The 16340-nt window shown below is 44.9% G+C and overlaps 2 protein-coding genes across 3 annotated transcripts; one reads left to right on the forward strand and one right to left on the reverse strand.

The window, feature by feature from the left end:
* Positions 1-837: 837 nt before the first annotated feature.
* timm29 (translocase of inner mitochondrial membrane 29) lies at positions 838-3983 on the reverse strand. Its single transcript, XM_056288615.1, has 2 exons — positions 3881-3983; positions 838-2770 (listed from the first exon to the last, which is right to left on the reverse strand). Exons 1-2 carry the CDS (start codon positions 3981-3983, stop codon positions 2142-2144), a joined length of 732 nt encoding a protein of 243 aa, XP_056144590.1. The 3' UTR covers positions 838-2141.
* Positions 3984-4119: 136 nt separating this feature from the next.
* yipf2 (Yip1 domain family, member 2) lies at positions 4120-16324 on the forward strand. Of its 2 annotated transcripts, none has more exons than XM_056288025.1 (9): positions 4120-4447; positions 4737-4813; positions 5638-5789; positions 6195-6275; positions 6405-6492; positions 6808-6924; positions 13313-13479; positions 14451-14633; positions 15262-16324. In XM_056288025.1, the coding sequence occupies exons 2-9, from the start codon at positions 4783-4785 to the stop codon at positions 15340-15342; spliced, it is 900 nt and encodes a 299-aa protein (XP_056144000.1). In that variant the 5' UTR covers positions 4120-4447; positions 4737-4782; the 3' UTR covers positions 15343-16324. The 2 variants fall into 2 exon arrangements, with proteins under 2 accessions (XP_056144000.1, XP_056144001.1); XM_056288026.1 differs by having other exon boundaries at positions 4751-4813.
* The last annotated feature ends 16 nt before the right edge of the window (positions 16325-16340 follow it).

Genomic DNA, 16340 nt, shown 5'->3' on the forward strand with positions numbered 1-16340 from the left:
GACACAGTCAACTGCGTGCAAAACTATCAGCAAACTACCTCAGTGCACAGGCAACCACTAGGTCTACTGTAATCAGTGCATCTTGCACTACTGCTTGCTTCCCTGTTGGACCGGCTTTACAGCGAAGATAAGAGAATCTCTGACACCATGAGACAGCACCACAGACTTTAAACAAGATGCTGCTGTGTGGGCAAAAGAGCAAGAATTGGTTAAAAAAAAGGGAAAAAATTTCTCAGCGATTGAAAATTGGTAGTTTAGATAGAATAACTGGATTAGAAATATAAAATTGCTATCCATGAATAGTCGATATTTAGTATTCAGGCTAAGTGTCTATAATTTTCTTGAATGTTTTGTTATGTAACTGTTTTGCTACTTTTACATCTAATCAATGAATTAGTGGTAGTGTAGTGAGTGTTAGTGTACCCAAGCAATGAATTAGGATAACAATAAAAATAAACACACAAATGCTTCGCTATTCAGTAACAAAACAGGGCAACTCATGATACTTTGATACCGGTATATTGTTTGTAACCATTGTCAGGTTTTGTCAGTAAAATTGTAATATATTTTTAAACGTTCATCCTTGAAATACAGTATTGTACTTTTCACAAAGAGAAAGATTAAGGATTTGAGCTCTAACTTCATATTCCCTTGGAATGAATAAAACCCATTTCATTTAGATACTGCCATTTTGCTTCTGTTCTGACCCAGTTTGGACCCATAATTACCATTTACCAATAAAAATAAAAATTCAGCTACAATGCAATGCTTTTCCTCATTCTAAACACATTAGACCAACTACGTCAAACACAGCAACAATGCAACAGCAGCCTGGTGATACAACTTATAGGAGCATCTTCAATTAAATGCAATGACAAAAATCACTGACAAGAAAAAGAAATCATAAGCCTACTTTTTAAAAGTGTGTCTTCCATTTGTATTAAATGCTCAATAAAAATAAAGCAATTGAGCGGGGATTAAGTAAACATGCAAAAACATCACAAAGACAAACACGTAATGGATATAGACCTGTGTAGGTGAGCGCTTGTATTTTATTGACATTCTGTTGAAACCTCAATAGACAGAGTTTGGAAGAAAAAGATACAAACCGGCAGCCAGCAGAAAATTTGAATATTAGCAAAGTTAATGCATGCTCAGCGCCTACTGGTGCAAGGCTGCAGAAACCTATGAATGAGGCAGAGTCCTCAATCCCCAGTAAACACCTTTACCATCTGCAGGAAAGACAGCTTAGCTTGCAGCAGCAGCAGCTACAGGCAAAATGGCAGAGGCTCAGGCTGACATCAATGCTTATGGAAAATGCACTGCTGTCCCCAAATGCCACCTCCCAAGTTCATCCATCCTCAGACATCCTGTCTTCTACATCTCTGCTTGCCGATGACCCTGGAAAATTACTGATCTTTACTGGACTTTGATTAAACATTTCTTGGCATTTCCAGGGCATCAGCAGTGGTATGTAAATGGCTGGAGGGAGAATAGGTCATTCACCTATACTCCCTGAAGTGATGACCAAACATACAGCCTTTGGGCTACTTGCTTGTGCTAGCTGTATGGCATCTTTTGTGCATAACTTAAATCCGTTGTACCTAAGTCACATTGATTAAATAAGTTACTTAGTAGGGACGAGTGCACTTGATCAGCTGAGCCATTCCTGGCTGCTGATGAACTATCAGCCTGTTCTACCTACCATATTCTGGTTTTGATAATGATAATTAGTAATAAAGAAATTCATAATCAGCATTAACTAACTGTTAAAAGACATGATTCTTTAACATATAATCCATCATTCTTAGTAAGTAAGTATAGTAACCTTGCTATAATTGACAATATCACTGGGCTTTTGGTGAGCATCATACAAAGCATCTATTCCTTTACCATACAAAATCAACACACACTGACATACCGTTTAAGCTTTTCATATGTTTTCATCAATGCTTAATAAATGCTTTGTACACAGATTGACATTCTAATTCTGATGTCATGGCCAGCAAATTATAATCACATCACAAACTATAAGATTATCACCAAACACATTACACCAAGTCGAGGATAAGAAAAATTAAGTCCAAACAGCAGTCGAGCATTTGCATGTTTTGTTCTTTTTTTGGGGGGGGGGTCCAGTTCTAGACTGCTGTCTTCTCTTCTGGTGACTTTCCCTCCCCCTCTTCTTCACTCTCCATTTTCAGTGGTAGCCAAGAATCTTTGTGCAACTTTTCATTCCTTTCCACCTCCTGAACACTGGGTGGCGTTGTAGCCTGCATCTGAACTGGCAGGTGCTTGAATTCCTCTTCATTGATATCGTAGTCTTTCATCTTTGAAGCAAGGATCCACCACTGCCCAGCAAAGCCCACATCTAAAACCCGCTTAGGGAGCTCCCTCCAGGGGACTGACAGGTTGGAACAATGGGCTTCATACAGGCTACTGTCTGGATCATAATCTGCACAGTAGGTTAGTGAAACTATCCCTAAACTAAGGTGACGCAACCGGCCGTCGTTGCACAGCTTAACTAGATTTTGCACGTGCTTATCAGAGGTTCCATTGCGTATCCAAGGCGACAGCACTCCCAGCTGATTAGAGCACTCCACCAGGTTTGTCTCAAAGGAAGAGTGATCGGGTCTGCTGGAGAAACAAGTCCAGGCTCCACCCAGCAGTCCCAGATAAATTGAAGCTTTAACTGGACGTTCCCAGCAGGCAACTACCGTCTCCCGACATGCCTCCTTGTAGTCAGAGAACAAGCTACGGCACCACACTCCTAAGAGAAAAATGGAAAATGGAGGGATGGAGACAGAGTTAAAATTATTGAGGCTTAACAAACTTGTCATGCAGTATGTATGCAACATGTGACGTTCCCTTTTTTTCATTAGCTTTTGTATAGAAGGTTTGGAGTTCCAAAATGGAAAGGGGCATTTTATCCCTACCTTAAAAGTTTGCCTTGAACAGCAGTCAATGAAAGTCAATTATTTCTCAACGGTCCACAAAAAATATGGACTATTTCTTAATATGGTGTCATAAGTGGACTGTGTTGCACTGAGTGGACTGTGTTGTTAACTGTTTGTTGTTGGTTTTTTTTTTTTTTTTGCTTTGTTCGCTCTGTTTTTGGTGGTGTTTTCGGTAAATTTGGGATATATGTTTTTGTCTTTTGTGTCGCACTGCTGTGGGCTGGGGGAAACGGAATTTCGTTTCTTTTGTATATGCAAGTACATGAAAGAAAATTACAATAAATTGTTCCTGATTCCTGATAATACCAGATGCTGATGACAAGGTCAATATGAATCCCATGCATGCATATTTTCAATCCAACTAGACCAGTCTTTTAATTAAGTGCCATGGCTTTGTGTGTATGCAGATTTTCTTTCCAACCCAACACTCCACCATTAGATTTCACTGATTAGTCCCCCTGTTTGTTTGTAATTGCGTGAGTCAGTGAAATCGACTGGTGTAGTGTTACATTGGAAATTTAGCGTTAGATTGGTAAAAAAAAACCTTCCATGGCACATATTTGAATATCAATGAACTAGACTGTAAACGAGCAACATTTTCAACTTCACTCCTTCATTTTCTTGTTGAGAGCGTGGCCATCATAGAGATGAGTAAGTAGAGAAATTTAAAAAAAAAACGACCCTAGCAAATACAGCTCTGCACAATAAGGTATGACAAAGTGTTGAACACAGGTGTTAAATCAACCTGAAGTTCAACCACTGAAAAAGTCAGCCCGCCTTCAAATAAATTGGTTTTGGTACCCCAGATGGTAACCCACGCCGCAGCCAGCAACTGATGACTTCTAGTATAACCTAAGCAGTAATGGATATTTAGGCAAAAACATGCAGTTCAACATGTCAGCGACACATCGGCTGTTTCTCACCCGCTTTACTGTTTTTCAATCTCTCCCATCGCGTAACTTTGACCGGGGCTGCCGCCTTTGCAGCACCAGAGCACAGCCTGATCGCTGTCCAGGACGCAGCCATCTTCAATTGAATAACTTTCTCTACGAATCGCCCTGACACCGGAAAAACGTCACGTTTTAACCGGAAACAAGCCCGTCGGCATAATTTGTCCGTCGGAAAACACTAAGGCTGCGTTCAGTTCCACTCGAGATAAACGTCACACATTTTCGCTGCTTAGTACTTTTTGGTTTGTATGTTAATCTACCTACGCGAAACCCCTTTTTAAGGAATAACAAACACTGAGTCAACCCTCTAATTTAACTCGGAAAATGTGACGTGGACGGAGAAAGCGAGATGTGTTGAAGAGTTACCGTAACTAATGTCTCCCAGTTGCGTTAGAGGCTATTCCGGGTCTGTGTTTACATATTGATGACGGCTAAGCTATCGCTAAACGCAGAAGCTGATAAGAGCTAAAATAGGTTCCACGTTGGCTAGTTAGCATTAGCGTTAGCCGTCGTCGCTGGTACAGTGGCACATATTAAGAGGTTAGTGCTAAATTGCTGTCACGATTCATTGTAGATAAAGGGAATCATTCCCTCTGGTATACGATGATTGTTTTATGCTTGTTTGTCACGGCTATAAGACGCCTGTCAAGGCGTCTGCTAGTTCCTTGTCTGTAACTGCTGGTTAAGGTTAGGTGGCTTGTAGCGGAAAAATACAGAAAACTCTTATCAACAATATACCGACCTAACCTTTAAAACTCAATATAGTATATATTCACCAGACTTTGCAGAATGCTGTTAATGTTATCCTAAACAACTCATACCTTTACAGCTTCACTCTTCTAGGTACTGCATGAAGGCGCTATATTACTGCTGCGATGACGAATGCAGATGATTTACAATTCAAAGGTGGGAAGCCCAGAATTGCATTGACACGTGTGTGCAGTTTCCCTTAGTCTTATTTCGTTTACCCTTCCATCTACCTTCTAAGTCTTTTGTTTAGACCTCTTCATATCTTACGTTCAACATGCACTTCTTATTTCTACCTTAGACTGCATATGTACAGTTTCCAACTCTTCCTGTTTCTATCAGGAAATTTTTTATTTTAATTTCCAATGTTAGTTTTAACATATTTCTGGCTTTGACATTGGATTATATATAAATACTCAATTTATTTCATGAATGCATGGTTAATTTAAAGGTCAAAATGTGGCGGAAGTAACTTCACAGATTTTTTAGTGGCGGCACGGTGGCGCAGTGGTTAGCGTGGTCGCCTCACAGCAAGAAGGTCCTGGGTTTGAGCCCCGGGGTAGTCCAACCTTGGGGGTAGTTCCGGGTCATCCTCTGAGTGGAGTTTGCATGTTCTCCCCGTGTCTGCATGGGTTTCCTCCAGGTGTTCCGGTTTCCTCCCACAGTCCAAAGACATGTAAGTCAGGTGAATCGGCCATACTAAATTGCCCCTAGGTATGAATGTTTGTGTGGGTGTCAGCCCTGTGTGATGGCCTTGCGGCCTGTCCAGGGTGTCTCCCCGTCTGCCGCCCAATGACTGCTGGGATAGGCTTCAGCATCCCCGCGACCCTGAGAGCAGGATAAGCTGTTCGGATAATGGAGGGATGGTCTATTTAGTTTGGTGCCAAATTTTGGGTCTTAGCCGGGTAGTAATTTGAATACTTGTAGTAAGTCCAGCATCAAGATTTCGTGTGTTGTCTCTCTCTCCCTTTTTAACTCTCTAGAGTTTGATGAGGCAGACTTGTTGTCGATCGATCCAGGGGTCTCCAACCTTGGCGGTGCCTCACCTTCTGTGGGTGGAGGAGGAGGTAAAACTGGTGATGATGTCAAACTAGACCTAACAGAGGATGAGGAGGGTGCTGAAGAGAGTTCAGAGGTGAACAAAGCAGATATGTGGTTTTCTCAGAATGAATTTTATTAGTTTGAATTTGATTTGGTGGGTTATAGGTCACAGAAGCAATACACTTGCAGCCATCCAGATGTCCATCTTTGATCTATCATAAGCTCAATTGATGTACTAAAAAAATATGAGGGAATTAGAGCATTATTTTTCATTTACGATCAGGCGTAAGTCAGAATTGTTCACTTTAATTTGGTTCGCTTTTTATTCTAATGAGAAAGTCACAATCATTTCTGGAAATGGTCATGAATAGTTGCTTCATACAAAAAGACTATTTTATTCATGTTATTTTGAACTGTGTTAATTATGCACTGTTTAGAGCTTTTAATGTGTTGGTGGTGAAAGAGGTGTCAACAAACTAAGAGTTGACTCTGCTTCCAGCTCTTATTAGGACAGAAACAAACTGGTGGCTTCTGGACCTTTGACTATTATCAGTCCTTCTTCAATGTGGATACAGTACAGGTATAATAGTTTAAGCATCAACCAAATAAATAAATGTAAAAAAAAGGAAATAGCCTGTATGCAACAGTTTTTTTTTTTTTACCTGTATGGGACATTAATTTGTTCTTGTTGGCTGATCCTGTTGTGCAGGTATTGGACAGAGTGAAGGGGTCAGTGATGCCATTACCTGGAAGGAACTTTATCAGACACAACCTCAGGAATAACCCTGATCTATATGGTAAATTACTAGGATACATAGCATAGTATACATAGCACAAATGAAAATTTTCTTTTTTCAGTTAAGATTTGGAAAACATGACCCTATTTTATGAGTGCAGGTTGACAGTATGTGATTAAAGATTGCAAAATTGATGGTGTCCTTGGCTAAGACACCAAGTAGTGAAGGAATACTTGGGTTTAATGAGCTATAGTTATTTGGAGCTAATGCTTTGTGTGTGTGTGTGTGTGTGTGTGTGTGTGTGTGTGTGTGTGTGTGTGTGTGTGTGTGTGTGTGTGTGTGTGTGTGTGTGTTTGTGTTTTCTTTCATGTCCAGGTCCATTTTGGATTTGTGTTACACTTGTGTTTTCAGTAGCAATCAGTGGGAACCTTTCAACTTTCTTCAGCCACCTGGGAAACACTGCCTACCACTACAGACCGCAGTTCCACAAAGGTCAGTCCCCAACGAAACCCCCGACATGCCACAAAATTATTGTCATTTATCAAATTACATTGAGCCAGACAGTAAGTAAGTAAGTAAGACAGACATTAGAGTAAGTAAATAATTGCATGAATAATTAATGTTCATATGTAAAGCAAATAAGGATAGGCAATACATAATATATCATTTTTTAGTGGCATTGTATCAGGTTGAAATGTGAATATTGTCATATCATGAAGCACAATTTTGTTGTCTAAATCTGATAACAATATTACCTAAAATTTCCCACAAAATGAGGTCTGAAATATTTGAGGATGTAGGGACTCATGGACATAATTCACCATAGCTTGTTGTTGTATTAAGTTGACTTGCTCACTTTAAAGGCTCAGGGTGTAGCCATGGTAATGGAGCGCCATGTTGTTGAGGCGGGGTTGTAAAATAAAAATGAATGACACACGCGTTCTTGTAGTCAAAGAGAGAAGTTGTTCATCTGTTTTCTCCCAACTTCCACACTGGTGACCCCGACATTTGTCTGCTGGACGTTTCCAGAGACAGCTCTTCACGAACATGACAACTGATGCAGTTTCTCTCAAACTACCGGAGTTTTGGGAGTCGTCAGCCTCGGCTTGGTTCGTCCAGATGGAAGTGCAGTTTGCGTTCTGGGAAATCACCATGGATGCTACAAAATACTATTATGTGGTGTCGACCCTTAAGAGTTCAACAGCAACCAGAGTGGTGAGCCTCCTCAAAAATCCTCCACAGCAGGATAACAGGATAACGAGACAGTCAAGGCTCACCTGTTGAAAACTTTTGAACTTTCTGATACTGAGCGGGCCAGCTGGCTTTTCTCTCTACAAGGCCTCGGTGACAGTAAGACATCTGAACTCATGGACAGAATGCTGGATCTCCTGGGAGAGCACAAGCCTGACTTCTTCTTTGTCCAGCTGTTTCTGCAACAGCTGCCTTCTCAGGTACGGGCTGCTTTGGCCAACACCACCATCACTGACTGCATGCTGTGACCGAGGAGGCTGTTAAATTTTTCCTGGCTGGTCGACAGCACTGTGCGTCCATGTTTTTTCCTGCCCAAGCATTTTCACCACTGCCAGGAGACATATTAGTCGCTGCTGCAGCAGCAGCTCCTCAATGGCGGCGGGACCCCGACCTGTGTTTTTAGCACACAAAGTTCAAACCCAAGGCCAAGTGGTGCTGATCTCCATGCAGTTTTCAGCATGATGGGAAGCGTCGGGGCCGGCGCTCCGTAGTGGCCATGTATGTTGGCCAAACTGGCAGGCTGCTGTTCATCCAAGACACCATCTCCGGACAGTGGTTCCTATGCAACATAGGTGAACAGAAGAGCATCCTGCCTGCATCAAGAGTACACATCCTGTCCTGTGGATTTGGCCCCCCCATGGAAGTCGCAGGCACATGGTACGCAGGTATGTGGAGCTGTGTTTCAGCGGACAGCAGTTTGGTTGGGACTTTGTCACGGCTAAAGTGGCCGTCCCCTCCTTGGCGCGGATTTCCTATACGTCTATGGAGTGCTGCTGAATGTCAACAACTGCCACTTGATTGACGCTGTCACCTTCCGTTCGTACATGTGCACTCTCAGCGGAGCGGAGTCCATCAGACTGTCTAGCATGCTCTCCGCCGCAGATGAGTTTCTCCGGCTTCTTGCTGAGTTCCCGGTCCTCATGCAGTCCACCTTCTCAACATCCACTGCCAAGCACTGAGTGGAGCACCACATCGCCACCACTGACCGGTCTATGCTCAGGCTTGGCGCCTTGACCCGGCCAAGCTTACCGCCGTCAGGGAGGAGTTTGAGAATATGGAGCACCTCGGCATCATTCGCTGCTCCAACAGCTCATGGGCTTCACCCCTCCACATCATCCCGAAGCCTGGCAGCGGGTGGCACCCATGTGGTGATTACCGCTGACTCAACAATGCAACGACACCAGACCACTACCCAGTCCTACACATCCAGGACTTTTCCACCCATCTGGCTGGAAAAGCCATATTTTCCAAAGTGGACCTTGTCCATGCATACCATCGGGTGCCCATCCTACTGCTGGATGTCCCCAAAACAGCGATCAACTCATTTGGACTGTTCAAGTTCCTGCGCATGCCATTCGGCATCAAGAATGCTGCACATACATTCCAGCGCCTCGTGGATTCAGTTCTACATGACCTGTTTTTCATCTTCGTCTATCTCAACGACATCCTCATCGCCAGCACCTCCAAAGCGGAACAACTGTCTCACCCCCGAACACTTTTCGAGTGGCTCAGCCAGCACGGGCTGATCGTCAACCCAGCCAAGTGCCAGTTCGGGCTGACCACCATCGACTTCCTCTGACACCAAATCGCCAAAGACGGGGCGGCATCCCTCCCATCAAAGGTGGACACCGTTGTGAACTTATCGCTATTGCTCACAGTCACGTCCCTGCCGAGTTCCTTGGCATGGTAAACTTTTGCCACCGCTTTATCCCCCGAGCTGTTCAACTCATGCGACCCCTGTACGAGGCCCTGAACAGCAAGGCAACCACTGGACTGGTCCGCAGAGAGGGACAAGGCATTTGTGGATGCTAATGCCCCTTTTCCACAACATGGTACCGGCTCAACTCGACTCGACTTTGGGTACCAAAGTCGAGTCGATACTGGAGCGGGTACTGGAGTGGGTACCAAAATCAATGCTATGACAACCAGCTAGGGTGTACTGTTAAGGTAACGGAAAACGACACGAAGTGAGTTGAGTCGAGTTGTGCCAATACCATGTAGTGGAAAAGGGGCATAAGACTGCTCTGGCTTACGCAACAATGCTGGCGCGCCCATCACCCAAGGCTCCGATTGCCATTACCGCAGACGCTGCGGATTATACAGTTGGTGCGGGGCACGAGCAGTGGGTGAACAGTACCTGGCAGCCACTCCCTTTCTTCAACCGACAGTTACATCCCAGTGAACAGAAGTACAGCACCTTCGATTGGGAGCGCCTCGCCCTCTACCTCGCCGTTCAACACTTCCATTCCCTGCTGGAGGCCCGCCAGTTCATGGCGTTTGTGGACCACAAACCACTGACATTCGCCATGGCCAAGGTGGTTGAGCCGTGGTCTGCCCGCCAGCAGTGACAGCTCTCCTACATTTTGGAGTTCACCACCGATGTACAGCATGTTGCTGGAAAAACCAACCTTGTTGCCGACTGTCTCTCCTGGGCCATTGCAGAGGTCGTCCACTTGAGACCTTACCACCCGCATGGCAGCTGACCAGGCTGCCAACTCGGACATGCAGGCTTTCAGGACGGCTGTCACAGGGCTGCAGTTAGAGGACGTGACTTTCGATGAAACTGGTACCACACCTGTGTGACGTCTCCACGGGTCAGCCCCGGGCCATCATTCCCACTGGGTGGAGTTGATGTGTTTCTGACGCTGTCCATGGCCTCTCCAACCCGGGCAAAAAGCCATTTCAAAGACTGGTGGCAGCCAAGTTCATCTGGCGTGGGGTCAAAAAAGATGTCAGAGACTGGGCTGACACCTGTGTGGAGTGCCAGCACTCTAAAGTGCACCGCCACACCAAAGCCCCTCTGGTGCAGTTCCCGGTGCCTGCACTGAGGTTCGACCACATACACATGAACTTGGTGGGCCCCAGCCCGCCTCCCACGGTTTTACTTACCTCTTCACAATAGTGGAAAGGACCACGCGTTGGCCAGAAGCCATCCCACTGTCATCGACGATGTCTCTCCCGGGCATTCATCAGGACCTGGGTTGCCCAGTTTAGCAACCAATCTGACCTCTCCTCTGACCGGGGCTCACAGTTTACATCTAAGCTCTGGAAGGCAGTCGCAGAAGGCCTAGGGGTGAAGCTCTACCACACCACTGCGTACCACCCACAGGCCAACGGGTTGTGCAAGTGGTTTCATCGCTCTATGAAGGATGCTGTTCGGGCCAAGTTCAAGGACAGCAGCTTGGTTGACAGGCTCCCATGGGTCATGCTGGGCCTCAGGACCACCCCTAAGGAGGATCTCCAATCCTTGTCCACTGAACTGGTTTACGGCCAGCCACTGCGGGTCCCAGGAGATTTCTTCCCCAACACCATGGCTCCCTGGTCTGCAGCCCACCAACGGATCACGCTTCTGGAAAACAACAGAGTTTTAGCACTGGTCCCCACTTCCCAACATGGCCTCCCACAGTCTCATGTCCCCGCAAGTCTGCAGTCAGCAGAATATGTTTTCATCTGCCACAACGCCTACCGTGGTCTCCTGCAGCCTCCCTACAATGGCCCATTCCACGTCCTGGAGACTGGGAACAAGCATTTTGTCACGGACGTCGGTGGCAAGCCAGAGGGTTTCTCTATGGATTGCCTCAAACCAGCTCACCTGGACTTGGACCGACCTGTTGGACTGGCCTAGCCCCATGGCGGGGGCGCTCTCCTACCCGGCCCCCACCCCCCACCCTACCACCACATTGCTGCAGGGTCCCTAAGCTCCCTCCAGCAGGAGCCCCCACTGCCATTCAGCAGAGCCATTCCGGCTGGGCCATCCGCCACATTTAACTCTTCCTGTTATGGTGAATTCTGGGGGGGACTTGTGTAGACACTCATGGACATAATTCACCGTGGCTTGTTGTTGTATTTAGTTGACATGCTCACTTTAAGGGCTCAGGGTGTAGCTATGGTAACGGAGCGCCTTGTTGTTGAGGCGGGGTTGTAAAATAAAAATAAACGACACACTCGTTCATGTAGTCAGAGAGAAGATGTTCGTCTGTTTTCTTCCAGCTTCCACATGGGAGTATTATTTGAAAACTATTTTTGATTTGATGTATGAGTTTTGATTTGATATACTTTACCTTGCCAGACAGTTCAATGTCCATCCATCAATCCATCCATTATCCAAGCCGCTTATCCCAATTGGGGTTGCAGGATGCTTGAGCTTATCCCAGCACTCATTGGGCGGCAGGTGGGGAGACACCCTGGACAGGCCACCAGTCCATCGCAGGGCTGACACATTAGGGAAAATTTACTATAGCCGATTCACCTGACCAACATGTCTTTGGACTGTGAGAGGAAACCAGAGCACCCGGAGGAAACCCACGCAGACACGGGGAAAACATGCAAACTCCACACAGAGGATGACCCAGAATGACTGCAAAGGTTGACCAACCCCAGGGTTCGAACCCAGGACTGTCTTGCAGTTCAATGTGTTGAACGTAATCTGGATTCTTAAATGTGGTATTTTTGCATATGTAAGTAGATCTCATAATAATAAACTTTATTTATATAGCACTTTTCATGATGTGTATCAATATTGTGTAAAATTCCACAGTAGCAATTATTTCCAGATCGCCCATCACTAAAAGCAAATAAGGTTGTTAATGAGCTGCTATATTTCGTCTGTCACCTGGCGTAAGCAATTTGATATGTGGGGAATGTTCCACCATCAGCACAAAGGAGATGCGTTGCTTCGACTTCAATGAATGGTGAATGAATGATTGGAGTATGTTTGTGCAATAAATGCAGAAATTGGGTGGCATCTATTTTATTTCAGATAAGCAATACAGACTCAGTGTCTTACCACACCAATATGTCCCATAATCCGGTGTGGGAAGATGGCTGCACGTACTCACGTTTGCGGCGGCCTCACCCAGTATCGACTATGCGGTGTCTTTGTCCATGTCTACATCTGAGTTTGTCATTGTGTGAATTTTTATGAGGATTTATGTCTGTGATCGTTGATTTCGTTTGATGGCTGGGAGAGCTGGTGTTGGATCGGTTGGGAGAGCGGGGCAGGCTAAGCTAACTGTAGCCCATGCAGACCGACAGTTCCGATAACACCAAGATAACACCGAGGGCGGTCTGGCGGCGGCCTCGCCTTGCATTGATTGTGCAGTGTTTTTCTCTGCATCAGCATTTGTGTTGTGGTGTGGAGTGCAGAGGAGGTGTGTGGAAGGTGTCTGGCTGGGAGAACTGGCACTGGATCAGCTGAGAGAGCTTGGTCTGCTGTGTCCTGTGGGCCCAAAGACCACAGCCCTGACCGGAGCTGTGCCCGAAGAGGAAACACTGAGGGCGTTCAGACAGGATGCAGAGGCGGGGCAGGTTAAGCTAACTGCTAGCCCATGCAGACCAGCAGTTCTGACAGTCATCCTCGCTGGTGTTCATGATCCAGACAGTGGAATTTTTGGACTGTGTTGCACTGAATGGACTCTTTTTTTTTTTGCTTTGTTCTCTCTGCTTTTGTATGTTTTTGATGGTTTCGTTTTTGGGAGGTTTTAGATATGCTTTTTTTTGTATTTTGTGTTGCACTGCTGTGGGCTGGGAGAAATGAAATTTCGTCTTTTGTGTACGCAAGTACATGAATAAGATGACAATAAATTGTTCCCGATACCTGATAATCTTCCGATTTTGATTGTTGTTCCAGTAACGATAGCCGCAGTAGTGATATTCATGTATGCCTGGCTGGTGCCTCTTGGAATATGGGGTTTCTTGACCTGGCGGCGAGGAGCTGAGAGACAAATTGGAGGCTATTCCTTCTTGGAGACAGTGTGTGTCTATGGCTACTCCCTCTTCATCTACATTCCCACCTCGGTAAGTCCATTTCCTCTTCTATGCAAAATGAGGTGATTTTACGCTGTCGTTGGAATTCAGGATCATGACAGATGAAGAGAAGGAAAAATTTCATGTCTTATCATATAGGATGAAGAAAACAAAATACAAGCTTGACAGTTTTCCCGTTCTGTTAACATTTAAAGTTCTGGTTGCTGCACTTGCGCGTCCTCTGGTCGGTTGGGGCACCTGTTCGGGTGGAGGGGGAACTGGGGGTAATAGTGTGATCCTCCCACGCACTACGTCCCCCAGGTGAAACTCCTTACTGTCAGGTGAAAAGGAGTGGCTGGCAACTCCACGTGTCGCAGGAGGCATGTGGTAGTCTGAAGCCCTCCCCGGATCGGCAGAGGGGGTGGAGCAGAGACCGGGAGGGCTCAGAAGAGTGGGGTAATTGGCCAGATACAATCAGGGGGGAAAAGGGGGGAAAAATCACCCCCCCCAAAAAAAAAGATTGCCGTTGGTGCTGTGCCCTTACGGGTACTGATGGAAACGATAAAATCCGCCGTGGCAATCCCTGAAAAACAGGGAACAAGCTGAAAGAAGAACCTCACTTTGGAAATGTCTACTTGCTGTTGCTATACCAGCTACAACAGATCAATATATAACATTTTGTCTAGCATATTTATGAGGCAAGATCTAGCATCTTTCCTGTGCCAGCAAACTTCTTGAAGGTTGCCATGGCAACGCTCCCTTATTAGCTTCGCTCTGTTCATGGCATTTTTGCTTGGCTCGTATCAATACAGTGACACTACACCTTGCATTGCATTCGGTGTGACTGCACAGTAAGACTCACTTGGGCCCAGATCGATAATGGATGGAAATATTTATCTTAACAGTCCTTTTCTGTTGGATTCTGCCCAGTGGTCTAAAAATAGTTATGTCCTTTTAATTTTGGCAGTTTTCTGTCTCTACACAGTAACCCAGTAACTATCATTCACCCTCTTCCTGCCCAGGTATTGTGGATTATACCATCTGAGCATCTGCATTGGATCTTGATAGTGGTTGCCATGGTGATCTCCAGCTCAGTGCTGGTCATTACCTTTTGGCCTGTTGTGCGTGACGATACCAAGTTGACAGCAGCTGCTACTGTAGCGACCATCGTGGTTTTGCAGGCGCTCCTGGCTATTGGCTGCAAGGTGAGCAACTCCTGTGGAGCTGCTGTGAGCAGGGTTGGGCCAGCTTGGTACGAGTACTTCTGGAGTGGTCAGAAGGCATATGCTGGGCAAACAGTGCCGCCATCGGTATTGCACTCTGTCTAATCCACTTTACTGCTTATGCAGTTTCCAAGTGCAGCTGTGATGCCTTACAATGATGTTTAGGCAGTTAAGTTTAGTTTTACAGACTTAAGAATGTTAAAATGTCATCTCACTTTTGTAAAACTGATGGAAACTGAAAAACGGAATTTGGCCTATGTTAAAAAGCTGTTTTCATTTAAGGGGGTTAACACAAGCAGTCTAATGACACATGTATGGATATTTATTTCATGCCATCAGCATGAAAACACATTATTTCTCACTAATTTATATTCCTCACTTATTTCTGTTCATGTCCCCCCCCCCCCCACCCCGATAAACATTGGCATCAAAAAGCAATATCAAAATCAATATTGATAAAGATCAAATCTGGATGGTACCCAACCCTAATTTTGATATCTATTGTTCAGTTTAAGCCTCAAGTTTCTGGTTAATTACAGTTGTTTGTTTCAACCTCTGGTCCTAACGCTCGAATTGTTTATTAACTTATGAATTACTCTTGTTTTTTCAGCTGTATTTCATCCAGACCGCAGTCCCCCCCATGAAGACAGTGGTACCTACTACGCTTCCCATTCACACAACAATGACTTAACAAGACCCACTGACCAGTGAGGAATAGATGGAAAAATAGATAGACGGATTAATCTGTTTTGCCCGATTTGGACTTAAATGCAGATTTAGTAAAGACTGGCTAGATGGGTGGTCACTTGTATAAATCATTTTGGGGTAGATCTGCTGAGAGCCAGACAGCACTTGCACACTGAAACGAACTTAAGATTTCCATCATGAACAGTTGGCGGTACACTCGGTTGCTTAGCATGGCTTTCTTATCACTGTCATTCAAAACTAACGTGAAATTATAGATGGCAAAAGATACATTTTCATGGGCAGGTATCTTGATTCCTCATTTCTGCAGAGTATTTCTAGAGGAAAACTGGGCTAGAGAAAAGTGCTGGAAAGGTCATCAGGAACTTGTGAACAGATTATCTTTACCTGTTGATAATGCAACAATACACTGTTGAGACTTTACATTCCATCCTTCATCTCTACGGCACGATAGAGATAAAATATTTTCAAAAGTATACAGAGACAGATTTGGGGAGAGTTGAATTTTACCTGCACTTCTAAAAACCGGGTGAACATTTCCATTTAGGTATGAAGGACTAGTCTAATGTCTGTGGAAAGAATCATGATGCAAAAGTGACACGAGTCGGCTTTCATCCTTCACATGGGGACTCAATAAGCAGTTTTCTTCAGCGTAGATTATGAGCATTCCAGTCAAATGACAAATGCAGCAACTGAAGGAAATGCTGGAATATAGTGTAGTATTAAATCAGCGTCTAAGATGAAAGACTAAAACTAGTTTTGTGGAAACCTGCCCCATTTCTTGTATCTGGAAGACAGAGCTGAGCCTTTTCTAACCTTAACTTTGAAAGGACTTCTAGTTGATTAGCATTATGGGTTGTAAATTGAAGGAAAAATGTCAGTAAATGTATTTATTCCTTGCTATGCATATTTATTCACACATTGCCCATTTAATTTTTGTCTGTTTTTGTGAATAAACTACTGCTGGTGGAGGCTATGTTCTTT

This window comes from Lampris incognitus, chromosome 10, assembly GCF_029633865.1.
Source record: "Lampris incognitus isolate fLamInc1 chromosome 10, fLamInc1.hap2, whole genome shotgun sequence".
Lineage (NCBI taxonomy): Eukaryota > Metazoa > Chordata > Actinopteri > Lampriformes > Lampridae > Lampris > Lampris incognitus.